Source organism: Anguilla anguilla, chromosome 7, assembly GCF_013347855.1.
Source record: "Anguilla anguilla isolate fAngAng1 chromosome 7, fAngAng1.pri, whole genome shotgun sequence".
In the NCBI taxonomy this organism is placed as follows: Eukaryota; Metazoa; Chordata; class Actinopteri; order Anguilliformes; family Anguillidae; genus Anguilla; species Anguilla anguilla.
Genome location: NC_049207.1, coordinates 32,139,064 through 32,158,498, shown reverse-complemented (window position 1 = coordinate 32,158,498; position 19,435 = coordinate 32,139,064). Strand labels below are relative to the sequence as shown.

Here is a 19,435-nt window from a genome sequence, read left to right as displayed (position 1 = left end):
GCCATTGATAAGGGTAAGGTGTGTCATCATTCTAAATCTTGTTTACATTTATCTATCAAAGGTGTTAGATTAAGTTGAAGAAGATGGTTAAAGGATCTGGGAACCACTATGCCAAGGTATTTAAAGTGAGAGCTCACTCTCCTGGAAGGAAAAGCAGAAGAAGGTATATTTTGAGCAGCAGAATTGACAGGGTACAGTTCACTTTTCTCCAGATTCATTTTGTAGCCAGGCAATTTCCCGAAATTACAGGGTGAGGATGAGCGGTATTGATGACATAGGATTACTGATGAACAAAAGAAGGTCATCTGCATACAACGCTGTCTTATATACAGTATTACCTCGAGTTATCCCCTCAAACGTATGGCACTGTTGCAGTGAAATAACAAACGGTTTGATTGCCAGATCGAAAAGCAATGGAAAGAGGGGGCACCCCTGTCTGGTCCCTCTTTGAAGAGGGAAATAATTTGATTGCACATCATTTGTGCGAACACATGCCAAAGGAGCCGCGTACAACAGTTTCACCAAGGAAATAAAATTTTGGCCAAAGCCGAAAACTCTCCAGTTTTAAAGAGGAAGCCCCACTCTACCCGATCGAACGCTTTTTCTGTGTCCAAGGACAGCACAAATTCAGGGACAGGTCACTGAAGATCAGTGTATATGATGTTAAAAAGCTTGCGAGTATTAAAAAAGGAGTATCTCCCTTGAACAAATCCTGTCTGGTCTGGGGATATAATGCGTGGGAGCACTTTTTCTAAGCGTTTAGCAAGACATTTTGCCAAAACTTTATAATCTCCATTAAGGAGTGAAATTGGTCTATATGACTCACGGAGCAACAGGTCCTTGCCTTTTTCAGGTAGAAGACATATTGAGGCCTGTCTCAGAGTGGGGGGTAACTGACCTTCTGATAATGCCTCCAAATACATAGCGAGGAGCAAAGGTGCAAGGTCATTTGAAAACATCTCATTAAATTTCACTACAAATCCATCGAGGCCGGGGGACTTGCCTGACTGCATGCTTCTTATAGCTTTTTGAATCTCCGCAATCGACAAGGGACTATCAAGTTTATCTATTTCAGCTTCATTTAATTGAGGTAGATTTAGACCTTCAAAAAAGGAATCAGTCATGCTTAAGTTGTTTTCACATTCTGAGGTGTACAGTTTTGTGTAAAATTCTGAGAATGCATCATTAATCTGTACATGGTCTGAGACTGTGGAACCCGAAGAGGTTCTAATTTGCATTATTTTCCTTGAGACAAAGGACTGACGTGCCTGATGGGCAAGCAGTTTGCCGGATTTATCACCATGTTCATATGTGACGGGTGCTGGAGGAAAGGTCCGCAAGTCGCAAATCTTGAAATCGCGCTAGGAGGCAAAAAAGGTTTTTAATTTTTTTTTTCCTTTTTTCCATATTACGAAAGTTAAAGTGTTGAAGAAGTCACTCAATAGAATAAACAACATTTTTAGGATCACTAAATACTCATAATTTGTCAGCAAAGTCGGCTAGTTTTAGTGATTCTTATAGCGGAGTTTTGGGGGCGTGATGGGAGTGCAGTTTGATGAACATGTTTGGTTTTGTTGGCTATTGTCACTTAGTTTCGGTCAAGCCACCGCCTATAAATAAAGTCGCGTGGTAGTACCCTATGTTTGTTTACTGTGAGGTTGCTACAATGGCGGACGCTCAATCTGTTGCCACTATGGTTGGGTACGGAAAACCGGTACCTTAATGGCACCGGTTCCTATATGGTCAGCACCGACCGGACTGAATCACTACGCAAATTTCTGTGCCTTGTTTCGGTGCCACTTTTTAGTCCCTCCAGGAAATCCCGATCTTGCGATCGCAATAATTAATGCAAATTCAACCAACGTGACAAATTTTCTACAGTCTTTCTTCCATGTCATTCTACAGTCAATATCTGGGACTAAATATTGAATACATATACAACCTTACCATTGGTTTTACGCATAGAGATGTCCCTTTTGAGACTGAGTGGTCATATATTGTCTTGGACAATAAGTTTGTGAAATATACGCGCGCTTGTGATGCCTGGGTACCGTCCAAAATAGCTGTGCGTAATCCACATGTGTTGTTTACGGCGTCGCCCTTTTTAGTGCAGTCTGGCCGATTAACAATTAATTTATTCAGTAGATGAGAGTATAAGCTTGATGTATAACATGTCTAATTTTGCTTTTGGAATAGCGTTTTATAGGTCAGCGTAACCGAACATTTTCTTATCATGGCATTCACTTACGCATTCACGTGATGGCAGTAAAGCAAAGACACTGCTAACGAAAACTTGTCAACGATTTTTCGAAATTTCTTGGAAAATACTATTATTATTGAGGACTTCTGAGCATAGCTAAGCCATATGTTTGCTGATAGACCTAGCTGACAGGTAAGCTGGTGTAAGACAGGAGCGGATAGAACTATGTCTCCATCTACTGAAAACAGATAAGATTTCATCATTTCTATGTAAGTATTACTGCTCAAAATACTTTGGTTATATGCGTTATTTTTGAAATCGAGTGTCTTTAAATAGTTAGCTATTATAGACCGCTGTTAATAATTTAGACATTTTGGGTAGATTTGGAGACGCTGGGTACACTGCTTAGTTTTTGCTTCATAGATCTTTAGTAGTTCTACATATCCACCCTTAGATTTTATGAACTTGTGGTCAAGAAGTTTTTGATCCAGGACATGCATACTTTAACCCGCAATCTCCCAGTATTTCATTGCAAACTAAAAAAGAGCAAATTTATTTTAGATTTTTTGCCTAAACCATTGCATTTGTGGCACTTTATTTCTTACAAAATCATGAATATAAAGTAATCTAAGCTAGTATTGTAGATGGTACAAATGTATTGCTTCATTTAAGCCATTTTTCTAGTCTCTGTGGTGTTCACATCTGGAGTTATAAAGCTTTAAATAAGGTACCCCCTAAATGGGCAAGGATTGACAGGTACTCTAGTGGGGGAGTGCTTGGGGTGGATTTAACTAGCTATTGTTCCCACCCATTATCTCCGTGTGAGAAGTGCGAAAAGTTTAAGATCTTTCAAGGGGATTTTCTCTGCTACTTGATTTTAGGAGTACCAACATTCAAATAAGCATATCTTCTTCAACTATTTTCAGATTTCAATGTATGACACATCATTTGAAAGTTTATACTCTGCACTTTCATTATCTGTAAAAAACTAAAAAATGACCTTGCTCTACTTGAGGACCAAAACACCAGCACCTGTCACATATATCAGATGCCGGATTAGTTGCTCTGCTTTAGCTGTAGAGGCCAAATCCTATTTTGTTTGAAGGCTAATTTTTTTTTGATAGAACTCAGGGGTTGGGGATGTAGCATACTTTCTGTCTACCTCTGCTATACCATCAGAGAGCTCCTTCAGTATCCTAGCAGCATTCTCCTTTTTACTATTGGCTCCGTAGCTCATAATGTGGCCATGCAAAAATGCTTTTAGAGTTTCCCATAAAACACACTGGGCCTTTTCTGGGGAGGCATTAGTCTCAATAAAATGCTTTATCTGACTCTTCATAAATTTAACAAATGTAGGTTCTGAAAGTAAAAGAGGGTTTAAGTGCCATGATTTAAAAGGGGTGGGCTGGTTTGGAAAATCAATTCAAGAGAAAGGGGGACATGATCAGATATTACTATGCTGTGGTATGTAACCTGATTAATGAGGGGAATAAATCTAATGTCAGTGAGAAAATAATCAATTCGGGAGAATGTGTGGTGTACTGAAGAGAAGAAGGAATAAGCCCTACTCTGTGGATATTTGAACCTCCAGGGATCACACAGGCCAAACTGTGCAGTGGAGCTGTTTAAGGCAGTAGCCATTTTTAACGGATGAGCAGGTCTGGTCGATGAGCGGTCCAGATCAGGATTTAAAGTACAGTTTATATCTCCCCCAATTATAAGCGAGTGGCTGTCCACATTTGGTAGGGTGGAGAACAAGGAATAAATAAAAGCTTTGTCATCCCAGTTGGGAGCATAGATGCTCCCAACTGGGATGACAAAGCTTTTATTTATTCCTTATACTTGCCAAAGTCACAGGTTTGTTGAAAAGTTGCCCGGTGGCAATGATATATCTACCATTTGAATCTGCGATAATTTCACTAATTTCAAAGGGAATGTCTTATGAATAAGTATTGCTGTGCCTCTGGCTCTAGAGTCAAATCTAGAATGGAAGACTTTCCCTACCCAACTCCTATGAATCCTGTTGACATCTGCATTACGAAAATACATGTCTTGTAAAAACGTTGTCTACATTAAGCTGCGAAAGGTGAGCTAAAATTTGGTGCCGTTTACAAAGAAGGTTTGCCCCTTTCACGTTCCACTATATAAAGATTACTTTTCTATTATTAAACTTATTCATGAGCAAGAAAAGTGGAATAGTATAAAACAAGTGTCAAGGTTTGCCTCACTGTCTGTTAAAATAAAAAGTGAATGTGAATGTTGTGACTGCAGTAAGCAAAAAACATGGTTAAACAAAAAAAAAAAAACACTGACAGATGCACCATAAAAACACTGATGTAGCCGTCCCACCCCTCCCTCCCCCGCACTTACGCAAACTACAACATAGACCAACCGTTTACAAAAGCGCAAAAGGCACATTAAACCTCAAACTCACACGCCTTGGCATTCCTCTTTAACTCAAAAGGATAGAGGTATTCATTTAGTAAAGATAATAACAATATTTGCGGAATTACACTCAAAAAAAAGTATGCCTAGATAAAAAAAAATTTTTTTTAATTCAAGTATTTTAAAGGAAACATGGCATTGTCTGCCCCAAACCATGGGGTTTAAAAGAGTAGAGACAACAGAATATTGCAAAAAAGATGGTATTAATTCACCTTATCAGAAGCAGCTGTAGTCCAAGCATGTCTCTCTCTATTTATTACATTACATTACAGGCATTTGGCAGACGCTCTTATCCAGAGCGACGTACAACAAAGTGTATAACCATAACCAGGAACAAGTATGACGAAACCCCTAGAGAGAAGTACCGGTCCAAGTACAGGGAACAACCGCATAGTTCAACTTGGACCCTGGTGGTTAAACTGATTAACACTAACAACGAGAACGGCAACAACGCAATCTATGGAAAAATAAAAATAAATAAAAATACAAGTATAAAAAATACAAAAATACAAGTATTTATGTCCATCCAACAGTCGATGGGGAAAAAAGCCAACTTTTAAATTTGGTTAAACCTGGTAAATTCACCTCCCTGAATGCAGAGCAGCTATGCAAGAAATTTCAGCCAGCATGTTGGCAGAGCCAACTAGTAGAGTCTCACTCCTCCAGTGGAGGCATATCTTTAGGCTCGGTATCCGTTGTGGGAGCTGCTGCTGCGGGTAGCATGTAGCAAGTAATAAAGGCAGACACATCCTCCGGGGATTTAAACTCATGCCTGGATTCATTGAAGGAGAAGCGGAGCGTAGCGGGATGGGCGAGAGAAAACTTCACACCAGCCTGGTGTAGTTGCTTCTTCACTGGGTTGAATGCAGCTCTCCTCCGCAGTAGATCCGTGTTGAGATTAGGGAAGAAACTGACCTTGTTTTCTCTGTAGGTAAGTTGACCCACTCGCTCATAAGACTGCTTTAAAACTAACTCTCTCGTCTTGTAGTGATGCAGGCGGCCTATCATGGCTCTCGGGGGGGCGTTTGGTGGTGGCGGCGGGCGCAGAGTACAATGTGCGCGATCAACCTCTGGTCTGCGGGGAAACTGTCCTCTCCAAAAACTTCAAGAAGAACAGATTCCATAAAAATAGTGGGATTGTCTTTTTCAAGTTTTTCTGGAAGTCCCACCACTCTTATGTTCTGACGCCTGGACCTATTTTCCTGGTCATCCACGCAAGCTTGTAAACATGTTTTCTCGGCTTGCAGCAAGGCTACTGCCCCCTGGAGCTCTGATATTGTAGTATCAAGGGTGGTCAAAGTTGTTTCCATCTCCTCAATTTTCTGTTCATTGTTAGACACTTTGGTCTGAAGTTTGGTAATGGCCGTAGCTCGGCCAAAATCTCTGCGCATTGCTGAGACATCGGATCGGATAACGTCAATCAGCTCTTTCATATGGCCTGGAGTGACCACGTCGGGGCTAGCGTTAGCTTGTGGGCTAATGTTACTTTGGCTAGCTGACTCTTTTGTCTCTTTCGGTTTAGCATTTCTGGAGGGCTTGCTGGCCATCTTTCGACACTGGCGGTGTAAAAAACGCGAACACGTAGTATTTAGATGCTTTAAGAGTGTATTCCTGAGAAGCTACCTCATACTGAAATCATATAAATCTTTAATAATATGAGGAGCACATGTGGAGACGTCCTCACTCCGCCATGACACCGGAAGTCACCTATTTTATTTCATTTTTTCTTTTTATGTGTGTAAAGCACTTTGTAACTATGTATTTGAAAAGTGCTATACAAATAAAGTTTATTATTATTATTATTATTATTAGTAGTAGTAGTAGTAGTAGTAGTAGTCAGCTGCATGTGCATGCGTTTCTCACACTCCTCTAAACATTGCCAACTCTGGAACACCTATTATCGACCGCACAAGGGGGAATGTGTATCGACCACCTCAAACGCTAACATATTTATTTCATATTTATTCTTGTGGACTGAACACTGTTACCTGTTACAATGTAAGTCCTGTAAAAATACACATAATAAACTAAATTAATATTGTAAATGGAAATCTGTCGAAATAAAAAAAAAAATTCATACATACGTATTTTGTTAATATTAATACGGCCTCGTTTACAATAGATATTAACTTTTAGACTTGCAACAGGGAATTCCTTAATCACAATGATTAAGTAGGATGGGCAAACTGGAGCTTTTGAAGTTGACAGCAGCTCGACAATACATTTATCACTGAAATTGTGGTTTGTTGAGTGTCTTAACTTCTCTGAAGTGGTAATCAAACTTTACACAGTGTGTGTTGTTACTCTTTATTGATAGCAAATCGAGACTGTATAGTATAGCCTAGCTAGCATATGCCAATAGCAGTAACCCATAAAATTGATCTCTAAAGTTATTTGTTCAATTGAACATTTTGTTTATTTGTCAGCGGCACCAAACATTTCTGTTACACCCTCAATGAAGGGCAAGTCCCAGTAGAAGATGGAATTAAATCTTTAGTTATATATTTTAAGAATCTTCATTGGCTGCTGTCAGTGAGGCCTAGCAAGTGATCAGAGTGCACAGTTGCTGCATCAGATATGTCAGAAGTATTCAGCATTGTTATTTGCTACCTAAATGTTGTTGCACTCTTGTCACCGTTAACATGAATATAGTCTGAAATGTCAATCTCTAGAATCCATTTAAACCATTAACTAATCAGCTGGGATTTCAGGTGGTATTTCCAGCAAAAATATTGACCAAGTTATCAGTAAGAATTCTTAGAGTTTGAACTTGAACCTACTGCCATAAATGAGCGTGTAAAATCAACCAGTAGCCTACGAGCCATGGCATTATGTCACGATTCCAGAACCCCATAAATGTAAAGGGTCACAAAAAAGCTAATATATCACATTAAAATTCAATATATGGACGATTATTGTCCACAATGCATTTATTTAAAGTTAAAGTGATATTTTAATCACACAATTCATACATTTTAGGTTGTCCTGCCTAGATTAAGTGCAACTGTCCTGATATCCCTTCATGGTAAAAACGTTGTGAACCACTTTTTCATAATTTCTTGGAAAATATTATTATTGTGGACTTCTGAGTATAGCTAAGCCATTTGTTTGCTGATAGACCTAGCTGACATCATTTTCTGGAGTAAAACAGAAAATCATTGATTTACTGTCTCTGTCCCTTTCTACTGAACACAGATAAGATTTCATGTAGAGCTGGGGAACATAGGACCCTGAGAACATAAGACCCTTTGTCATGTTCCCATTATGTGCCATATAAATCTGGGGAACATAGGACCCTGGGAACATAGGAATGACCCCGTATCTACATCCACCATTAAGTGAATCCTACAGATGAAACGAAGATTGAACTGTTTGGCCATAATGATCAGTGCTATGTATGGAGAAAAAAAAGTGAGGCTTTTAATCTGAAGAACACCATCCCAACTGTGAAGCATGGGGTGGCAGCATCATGTTGTGGGGGTGTTTTGCTGGAAAAGGGACTGGTGCCCTTCAGAAAATAAATGGCAGGGCTCCAGACTAACTTTTTACATTGGTTGCACTGGTGCACCTAACTTTTTCATTTAGGTGCACCAGCACATAATTTAGGTGCACCAAAAATATATTACCGTGCCTTTTGGCGCCACAATAATACATTTTAAGCGTTACCTTTTTTGTCAGTTCCCATACACATTGGTAATTTTTTAACACATTATGTAAATGATTGTAAACAGGAATAAAGGTGCAGATACATGTTTTTTCTTTATTTAAATCACAACACAAACAAGAAATCGCAATAACCTTAATTGTTTAAAAAATAAACTTAAAAAGTGCTGATGTTTAAAGTGCTTGACAAACTCAAATAAATAAATCAAACTCAAATAACTCAAACAAAAGTGTGCGCTGCTCCTGGAGGAGTACAGGGCACGGTTTCACACATACATGCCTTATTTTTTTCCCCCACCCACATTCAGCAAAGAAGAATATCAGGGTCAGAGCCAATCAGAGGCAGAGTAGGGGCGGGTCTTCGCAGAATGCGGGTGGGAAAAATAAATAACGCTACACATGTACATACACTGTACTACGACGGAGTATTAGGGCCACATTGAGGGGGGAAAAAATTCAGAGATTTTGAGAATATGGTCGTAATATTACGAAAATAAAATCGTAATCGTAAAGTCGAGACAAACTTGCTAAATGTCAAGCGCACCGGTGCGACCAATGAAAATGTTTAGTCGCACTTAACAGATTTTTGGTCGCATGTGCGACCAAAATGGTCGCACTCTGGAGCCTTGAATGGCATCATGAGGAAGGAGGATTATATAGAAGTACTGAAGAAACACCTCAAGACATCAGCTAGAAAGTTAAAACTTGGTTGCAACTGGGTCTTCCAGCAGGACAATGATCATAATCATACCTCCAAAGTTGTAACAAAATGGTTTAAAGACAACAAAGTGAAAGTATTGGAATGGCCATCACAAAGCCCTGACCTGAATCCCATAGACAATTTGTGGACTGAACTGGAAAAGCATGTCTGAGCAAGGAGGCCCACAAACCTGACTGAGTTACACCAGTTCTGTCAGGAGGAATTTCGGCAAAAATTCTGGCAAAGTATTGTGAGAAGGTTTCTGTTCACATACACTACCAGTCAAAAGTTTTAGAACACCTCCATTTATCTAGTATTTATTGAATTATACACAGTTGTCTCAATGTACTCTGAAATTAAAGCATAGAACAAATAAACAATTGGAGATTAAAAAAAGAAATCATGTTTAACACAATTTATTCTAATTTTTTGACTCATCAAAGTAGCCACCTTTTGCAGATATGAGTGCTGAACACACTCATGGCATTCGTTCTACAATGGAAATCAAATATTGTTTGGAAAGATCCTCCTAACACTGTTGCAGAAGTTCCCACAAATGTGTTGCAGTCATAGGTTGCTTTGCTTTCACCCTTCTGTCCAGTTCAACTGAAACCAGCTCGATGGGGTTTGGAGACTGTGACTGTGCTGGCCATTCCATGATTTGAAGCCTATTGTCTTGTTCTTTTCTTCTAAGATAGTTCTGACATAGCCTGGAGGTATGTTTTGGGTCATTATCTTGCTGTAGGATGAACCCCTGACCAACTAGGCATTGACCAGAGGGTATTGGATGGCGCTGCAAAATGCTGTGGTAGCCTTTTTGGTTCAGGGTGCCAGTCACTCGATGAGGAACTATCTTTTCACCTCCTTGACGGCGTACAAAAACCCTGTGTGATGAACCGAAGATTTAAAATTTTGATTCATTGGTCCATAAGATCTTCTTACAGAGCACTGCCAGTGCTTCATAAGCCAGGCAAGCCTCTTTTTCTTTAGTCATTTTAGCAATGGCTTTCGTACTGCCACTCGACCTGTCAAACCTGCAGCTCGAAGTCTTCTCTTCTTGTTGAGACTGAGACTTGCTTACTTCGACCATTGTGCTTGAAAATGTTGTCCTGTGAGCCACCTATCACGCAAGCTGTTGGCTCTCAGAAACTTGTCTTCTGATTCTGTTGTGGCTTTGGGTCTGCCGGGCCTCTTCCTGTCAGAGTTTCTTTCGATGGTTTAGGAAACTGTATTCACTGACACCTTGGCTTTCTTTGCAATTTCTCTAAAGGAAAGACCTACACTTTTAAGGGTAATAATGAGGCCTGTCAAAGATAACGCGTTAACGCAAATTCGTTTTAACGCCACTAATTTTTTTAACGTACGTTAACACACGTTCTGTTACGATGAACATTTGCCCGACCCTCATGCTTCGTTCAAGACAACTCGGAACTAGTAAAAAACGAGGTCCAACTTGTGAAAAAAGCAACTGAACGGTCGTAGAACTCGGAATTATAGGTCAGAAATTCGAGCATCATTTCTGAGCTCCGACTTTTCCGACTTCCGGATTGGTAACGTGACATTAAGATAAATCGCAGCATTTGTAGTTCGTGGTAAGAAAGAAAAACGGTGTATTTGGGCTTTTCTTGCATTTTCATTTGGGTGTGCGATTATGTGATATGCGTTAGTATCGTTGATGTTTCCCAGTCATTATAGCAATATGTGAAATTTAAAAGTTACGATATCCATCAGCAACCAGCTTAGCTAGAAAATGTTATTTTGCTCAGAAATAAATGCTGCAAATGATATAACGAAACACCTGACAGTGATACCATATTTACATTTTAGTACTACTGCAGCCTAACTAGTTTCGCAGTTTCACTCTATTTACTCATTTAATATACTCCTTAACAATAAAATAAAGCAGTGTTTTCTGTGGGAATCCATGTTTTCCCGAGTAAAACAGCGTGAAAGCAGTTTTTCATTGTCTGGGCATATTGTTCAGAAGAAGGGAGCTGCCCTGTCGTCCGACAATGTAAACAGGCTTGTCTGTTTAAGCAACTGGCTCGGTGCAAAGAAATAGAAGTATATCCGAACTGTTGTATTCAAAGAAATGGAAGTATAGCCTAACTGCAATATCCTAGTTCGAGTCCCACTTCTGTATTATACTCCCTTTCCACTGTTTCCTGCTCACTTTATTTATTGTTTGTTTTATTTTGTATAATCCTGTTTTGATCCCACATAGTAGAAGGGGATGTTTTTGTGAGCTTTTATTTTCCCCATGTGAGGTTGGACACAATTACGTTGTTTGATTTGCTTTAGAAGTGCGAGGGATCCAGGGAATGATCTTTGAGTAATGGAAAATTTAGCTGACCAATGTACCTGTTGTAGCCTACAATGTGTCTGTTGTTGCGATGCATTGAGGTCCATCGTTTTGTGTTAATGCTTAAAAAAACGGGATGTTTTGGTGAACCTTTATAGTGTAAAGTTGGACACACTACATTGTGAGTACTCTTATTACTAAGTAATGTTAAATTTAGCAGGTCAATATGCCCATCTGTTGTTGCCTGTTGGGCTTGAGTTTGCCATGTTATGATTTGAGCATATTTCGTTATGCTAAATGCAGTACCTTTGAGGGTTTCTGGACAATATGTGTCATTGCTTTGGGTTGTTAATTGATTTCCAATAATAAATAAACATACATTTGCATAAAACAAGCATATTTGTCCACTCCCATGTTGATAAGAGTATTAAACACTTGAAAAATATCCCTTTAAGGTACATTTTGAACAGATAAAAAATGTGTGATTAATTTGTGATTAATCGCGATTAACTATGGACAATCATGCGATTAATCGTGATGAAATATTTTAATCGATTGACAGCCCTAGTTATAATGGTCTGTCTGTCTTCGTTTAACTGCCTTTTTCTTGCCGTTATGATAGCAATATACTACTTCCTGCAGTGCAATATTGTCCAAATAATGCTTTAGAGGGTGTAGTAATACATTCTGTTCCAACACTGATTTTATACAGACAAAGGGTTTGTAAGTAATCATCAAAAGTTGGGACACCTGTACGAATTGTTTGCATCAACTGCCAATGCTTAATTTATTTCCATTGCTGCAGAAAAGCTGTAAGTTGTTAACATATTTCTTGTTCCCTGAAAAAGGCCATTTTTTATAACTCTGAAATTTACATAATTTTTCAGTTTTTGGTAACCTAAACTTTTTATTTTTAACATCTGGCAGTTTACCACTTACCTTTGTACCATTTCAGGTCATTCACTGGACGTGAACTGCTTAAATTTAAATAAAACTGGAAAAATGCGGGTGTTATAAAACTTTTGACCAGTAGTGTACATTGTTATGCCAAAATAAATGCATGTAGTTACATTGTCCAATTACCCATATTTATTCCTTTTTGGGGGTGGAGGAGGGATTTTGACTGGTGAAAATTCTGTCTGGTTAGTGACTTTGGTAAAACACTAGACAAAGTGGCTTGTAAGATAAAACCTTATATAAAGCCCTGCCTACAATGTGTATGTTATTCATTTACAGATTTCCATGCTGACCTCTGGGCTAGGAGTTCAGCTATGGCGATCAAAGTTGCTAGGTAGCCAGTACTTTGACTTCCATAACCTGCACAAAATTTAACCACTCTAGCTAGCTAAAAGTCACCTTACAAGTAATATCCACCTGTTACCACCTTGATACTTTTGCTGTCTTCAAAATTTTATAAGGAACAAGGGGTAAAGCATGATGAATAGGCCTCTCCCCCAATATACAACTCCAGCGCTCATGCAAGCCCATGATATGCTGCATCATTGGATTGCAGGACATTTCAAAATCTGCGTTTTTATATAACTTTATATAACCTATATATTTTTGCCTTAATATGCCAACTCACAATAATAATGCAATGAATATGTAGTTATAATAATTGGGATGAAATAGCTGGTTTAGCAGGATGGAATAAGCTAAAAATAATGTTTTGGCATTCTGATCAAAATGAATTTTTGCCACACAGGCAAAATAATAAATGGTAGAAGCAATTTCTTTTAATTTACTTTTTAAATGTATTTTTTAAATTTACTTTTGAGCGAGCTAGCTACTTTTCATTCAAATCATGAACTTAAGAGCTTTCTCTTTGAATCTTGCATTGCTACCAATGGCTGTGTACATAAGTAAGCTTTTATGATGATCAATAAACAACACCAATATCAGACAGTGAAAAATGATTGACTCAAAGAAGCAAGAGTAATTATTTTATTGTGGTTCAAGTCGGGGTCATTTATCCATTGTGATCTTTAAAGAATATATGTGTTTAGAAAACACAGTTTCCCCCACCTGTATTTTTCTACATAATGTGGCCACTGGGCACAAAGATGAAAAACACATAATCCCCAAGATTGCTATAATACCGGGATCATTTAAAAAATAATTGTACAACTTATTTCTTATCCATAGTAAGCAATTTCCAAGATCAAAACGATTATTTTATGAAAACACCCTCACCCACTGTACTTACAGTTTTGGATCCTGAAAATGATCTGGTATTTTCACTTTAAGAAATGCATGTGGAGTACGGTTATACTTATCCAAAATTTTATGATAATGGTTTACTGTTTAGCCCTGGTTCTTTGTGATACAAATCATGACGTTATGCTTGGGCATCATCTCATGGTGTATTTAGCTAGTAATAGCATTTTCATTCGATTTATACACATTTTTGTCAGCTAATGTCACCTGAGACTGTAATTATTGCTCAAGGTTAAGGACAAATAATGATTTAATTCAGGCACCTGGCCAAAATCTTTGTTTATCTGACCATATTTTCACATTCTAATCAATTGCCATAGTTCATAACTTATATGACATTGGTCTTACTTTTAATGAGGGCATGATTTGGGAATTGATTATGTATGCAGAGTCCCTTTAAGAGAGCTCCTGCTTCCATGCTGGTTTTTCAATCCTTGTAAGAATAAGGCAAATCATTATGGGCATAAGTTTGGTTGGCTTGAATTGCATATGCCCTTAAACTGGCTAAGTGAGTTTGATTGAAATCTGTGGATTGAATCTCTCTCATATACATTATTCAAAAAATGAGATATCTGACAGCTCATAACATTTACGAAAGACCCACCGGGGAGCTATTATCAGACACAACCTCCTGAAAGAAAGAAATAATAGTTTATTTGTGGTCCTAGTTCTCCTGCAGTCAATGCAATACATTGCAGTATTAACATTTTCTAGTAATGATTCACTTTGATTACATTAATCATGCTTAAATAAAAATGAACCATTTTGTAATTATAGGTGTAAACTGGTGAATGAAAAGTAAATGTGTGCTTTGCAGGTGCTAATGGCTCTTCTTCTGGCCATGCCAGAAGCCCTGAGTCGTGGGGCAGAGGTGGAGATCCCACTGACCTCCAGCCTACTCTCCCTGCCCTTCTACATGCTCTGGCTCCTGTGCTGCTCCATCCATGTGCTGGTGTGCACCTCAGCCGGGAGCTCCTGCTACCTGTGCAATTTGTCCTGGATTCCGGCACTGGCTGCCATCACCACCTTTTCTGCCATGTTGTGTGTGCTTCTGTCAATGGCTGGCAGAAAGCTTGCCTCAGGAGCAAAGACTGGCACCAAGGTAAGTCAGGGCCAAAGCTTCGGGGAAGTGGTTCAGGCTGATATTAGACATCTTTGGAGAGTTGTATGCTGATACTGGCTATAGAGGGATATGTTGGTATTGGGGGGCTTCAGGGTGGAAGGACATGGTGAAATAGGGAATTGGGAGGAAATTGAATACGCATGTTGATGTGTTGTGAAGTCTTTGTGACATTGGCCTGATGTGGAGGTGGTATTGATGATGATGAGAGTGCAACTAGAATGTATCTCCTATAAACCAGTCTAAAGGCTATGCTGAACATAAAAAACCCATTGGTTTGTTCAGATGACCATTATCACATCATAGGTCCACCACAATAGACTTAACATTTCCATCAGTACTATAGATAGGAACTAAACTTTGAGAACAATACTTGAGCCAAATTAATTTGAAATTCAGTCACAAAATTCCCCTGCTAACTTTTTGAAGGTTCAGGAAACTGAAATCGGTGAATTCTTTGCTTATGTGTCGTTTTAATACTTTTCTGCATTCACAAACGGCCAAACTTCACTCTGGCTTGTTTATGGCAGTCTTGGAGTAGGGGCTTCTTCCTTGCACGACAGCCTTTCAGGCCATGGGATGTACGATTCTCTTAAGGGTAGATGTAGATACTTTGGTACTTTTGCATACAGTTGTTTGTACAGATGCTCGTGGTACCTTCAGTTGTTGGAAATTGCTCCTAAGGAGGAACCAGACTTGTGGAGGTCCACAATTTTTTTCTGAGGTCTTGGCTGAGTTGCTTGGATTTTCCAATGATATCAAGGGCAAAAATCCAGTGACTCCTAAGGTAGGCCCTTAAATATAGCCACAGGTGCCAATTAACTCCCAATTAACTCCTAATTATGACAATTGGCCAATCAGAGGCTTCTAAAAAGTCATTACATCAATTTCTGGAATCCTCCAGACGGTTTAAAGAGACAGTCTGTTTGGTGTATATAAACTTTTTACCCATTGGAATTCTGATATAGTGAATTAAGCCGAAATAAATCAGTCTCTAATCGATCGTTTTAAAATGACCTCTGATGTGAACAAAGTAGATGACCTAACTGACTTTCCAAAAGAAATATATGGTAACATGAAATGTGCGGAGTTCTGAAAAACTGAGTTTGAATATCTTTAGCCTAGGTGTATGTAAACTTTTGGCCTCAACTGTACATGTCATGACCCATGTGTTATATGTTGTGATGTGTTATTTTAAATCTTGCTTTATTTGTGATCCTGACTTGTGATGTGGCATTTTATATTCAGTCTTGTGACTTTTGTGGTTATTGTAATGCAGAGAGGGGTGTGGGCCATAACACTCCACATCACTGTCCTCTTCAAATCTGCTAATTTTACCAAAGGTAGCCATCCATATCTTTGTCGCCACATGTAAGATTTCCCCACACAAAGGAACATCATCATCATTCGTTTGTATTTTTTATTTGTTTTTTAAATCCAACAGTGCATTTGCACCGTACGTGCAAACAGAACTTGCTGGCATGACAGGAAAACGTCCCAGGGGTGCACCTCTTTGATTCCACATAAGCTTGAAAGCTATTTAATTGTCACCAACGGTAGACCTACTTACCGATCCACCATGTTCTGTGACAAGTTCCAGATGAAAATGGGCACTGAAACACTAATAGTACGGGTAATCATAATATTGCAGTGCCCGTGGGCTCCAGAAATAAAACCCATTTCTTGTAGGTCCCTTCATTTTTGTGAAAATAAAAAAGTGTTTTGCTTTCTTCGCATTCAGAGAATGGACAATGCTTAGGCATTTTCAACTTAACTTGCCTTACCCGCACAAAAGTGGCAAGAGCGTCATTCACAAATTACATATTGAAAAGATTTCCCTGGACTTAAGGTTTTTGTTACATAACAAACACCCAGTTAACCCCAGCCACTGAAAACCTGGCGTGTATCCAAGGAGGAAAGCAAGCCAATTTCGTCACAGGCTTTTATACGTTCTTTTATAAGAATAGTTTTAAAATAGTAGTATAGGGGGTGTTTTGCTAGAAAAGGGATTGGTGCACTTCAGAAAATAGATGGCATCATGAGGAAGGAAGATTATCTAGAAATACTGAACCAGAACCTCAAGACATCAGCTAGAAAGTTAAAACTTGGTCGCAACTGGGTCTTCCAGCATAACAATGATCATAAGCATACCTCCAAAGTTGTAACAAAATGGTTTAAAGACAACAAAGTGAAAGTATTGGAGTGGCCATCACAAAGCCCTGACCTGAATCCCATACAAAATTTGTGTACTGAACTGAAAAAGCATGTCTGAGCAAGGAGGCCATAAACCTGATTGAGATACAGCAGTTCTGTCAGGAGGAATTTCGGCAAAGTATTGTGAGAAGCTTGTGGAAGGCTACCACAAGTGTTTGATTCAAGCTAAGCAATTAAATGGCAATGCCACCAAATACTAACAAAGTGTAAACTTTTGACCCACTAAAAATATGATATAGTACATAAAAGCTGAAATAAATCTGTCTCTTAGCTATTATTTTGAAATGACTTCTTATGGAAATAAAGTAGATACCATGATTGACTTAACACAGGAAATGTATGGTAACATGAAATGTGTGGAGTTGTGAAAAATTGAGTTTGAATGTCTTTAGCCTAGGTGTATATAAACTTTTGGTCTCAACTGTATACAATGTCAAAATGAGTAGCCCCCCCCCCCCCAAGCGAAATTGAGCATTTTCCCAAAATCTTGTCCAATGTTAACATCATTCATAAAACAATATGATACATTCATTAATGTAAAGGCCCTACTTGATACATTTTTTTGTCCTCTAGATTGCCATATATAACACATTTATTGAAAGTTGGGGCTGTCAAAATTATTAGCCTCATGTGAATTCTCCAAGAAAAATAGTAATAAAATGATGTTTTTAGCTTTCAAACCACACCTGAGCCTGCTGACCTGATTGGCTCAATCAGCTCCTGCTCCATAAATCAACATTAAACTCAACTAGGTAGACTGAAATTAACAGAGTTGGTGGCACTTGAAGGCTAGATTGAGAGGCATTGCTCTTACATTGCGTGTAGCAATAATTTCACAATGACAAAAATCAAAGAACTAAGTCTGGACCTCAAAAAGATGGTAGTCGATGCCCACCTTAGAGGGCATGTGTACACTGCTATTTCCAAGCATTTTTTGGTGTTCAGAACAGCTGTACATTGCATCATTGCAAAGTACAATGAGGCACACTCTGTTAGAAACAAACTTAGACGTGGTCACAAGTGCAAGATTTCAAAGACCTTGGAGAGGCAAATCATCAGAGACGTCAAGAAGAACCCCCAGATCTCTACAAATACATGTTTGCCACAGTTAAACATGGTGGGGGATCATAATGCTCTGGGGCTGTTTTTCTGATTCTGGATCTGTGTTCGGGTGTATGGGATAATGAAGAAAGAATATAATGTTCAAATATTGAAGGATAATGTGAAGAAATCTTCTGCCAGGCTGGGTTTCAATTCAATTTTATTTGTATAGCACTTTTTACAGAAAACAGCCATAAAGACACTTTACAGAGTAGAAAGGCAAGAGACAGAGTAAAAAGAGCGAACAGAGGTCTGATCCCCAAATAGCAAGTACATAAGGTAAAAAAAAAAAACTCCCAGTGGGGGGAGAACCTTCAAACGGCAGTGAGAAAGGCTCCCCAATGGGAAGAAATCTCAAGATGAACCCGGCTATAGAGGGGGAGCCCATCATCCACATGCTAGGCTGGTGTAAAGTAGCAGACAGCTAATAAAATGGGTTAAGCAGGTTACAGCTGAGGTGAAAGCTAACAGGAATAATAGAAAACCAAATGGTATAGTTCAGAATGGTGCAGTTTAGAGGAGACAGATGATGGATCTGGAGCTCCAGACAACGTCAAGGCATGGGCAGGGGAGGAACATGGCTGACACAGTCCATGATCATGGAATGAAGGACAGGACTGGAGTGATCCCGTGGATTCAGGCTGAGGAAACAGGCTGGAGTGGTCATTGAACTCAGAGTAAGATAAAGGGCGGAAGCCCCATCGGAAAGAGAAACGATAAGGTTAAGGCCAGTGTGAGACTTGATGTTAAGCTACCTAGTGTGTCAACTCCTTAGGGCCAGCTTGACACTTGAGGCTAAGCTAACAAGCATGTCTACTCCATAAAGGCCAGCTTGGTACTTGAGGCTGAGCTAACTAGCGTGTCCGCACCCTTGATGCAAGCTTGACACTTAACACTAAGCTCTCTACCAAGCCCAGACATTTGTGTTTAATTTCATAGACTCCGTGCTTATACATGACCATTTAACAGGATTATAGGACTATAGGAATGGCTAACTATAGGACTGACTAAAGAGGTAAGTTTTAAGCCTGCACTTACAGAGAGTGTCTGAAGCATGCACATAGGTAGGGAGATTGTTCCATAAGACAGGAGCTCAATGAGAGAAGGCTCTACCACTCATTGTAATTTTAGTTACACATGGAATTTTCACATAACATCTTGTGAACAAAGTAATCTTCGAGGAGAGTAAGGAATAAGTAACTCACTAAAGCCGCGTTTCCACCGCAGGAACTTTACCCCGGAACTAGGAACCTTTTGAGGAACTCAGTGCATTTCCACCGCAGGAACTAGGGTCTAAATTTAGTTCCGGGGGCTTTATTTTACCCCCCAAAAAGTTCCTGCTCGGTAGTACAGGAACCTTTTGGGTGGAGCTTGCAGCGCTGAACATTTCTGATTGGTCGAGTACTCGCAGCATTTTTTTGTGTTTATTTTCAGGCGCCATGTTTAAAAATATGCAGGCGCAAACCAATTTAT

General features: G+C 39.1%; 1 protein-coding gene across 2 annotated transcripts in view; it reads left to right on the top strand.

Moving 5' to 3' along the window:
- Window positions 1-19,435, top strand: part of pigg (phosphatidylinositol glycan anchor biosynthesis class G) — a 213,341-nt gene that overhangs the window by 71,879 nt on the left and 122,027 nt on the right. For both annotated transcript variants that reach the window (XM_035426304.1, XM_035426303.1), the window contains exon 8: window positions 14,345-14,629. In XM_035426304.1, the coding sequence (XP_035282195.1) occupies window positions 14,345-14,629 (285 nt within the window). The remainder of the gene's footprint in view (window positions 1-14,344; window positions 14,630-19,435) is intronic.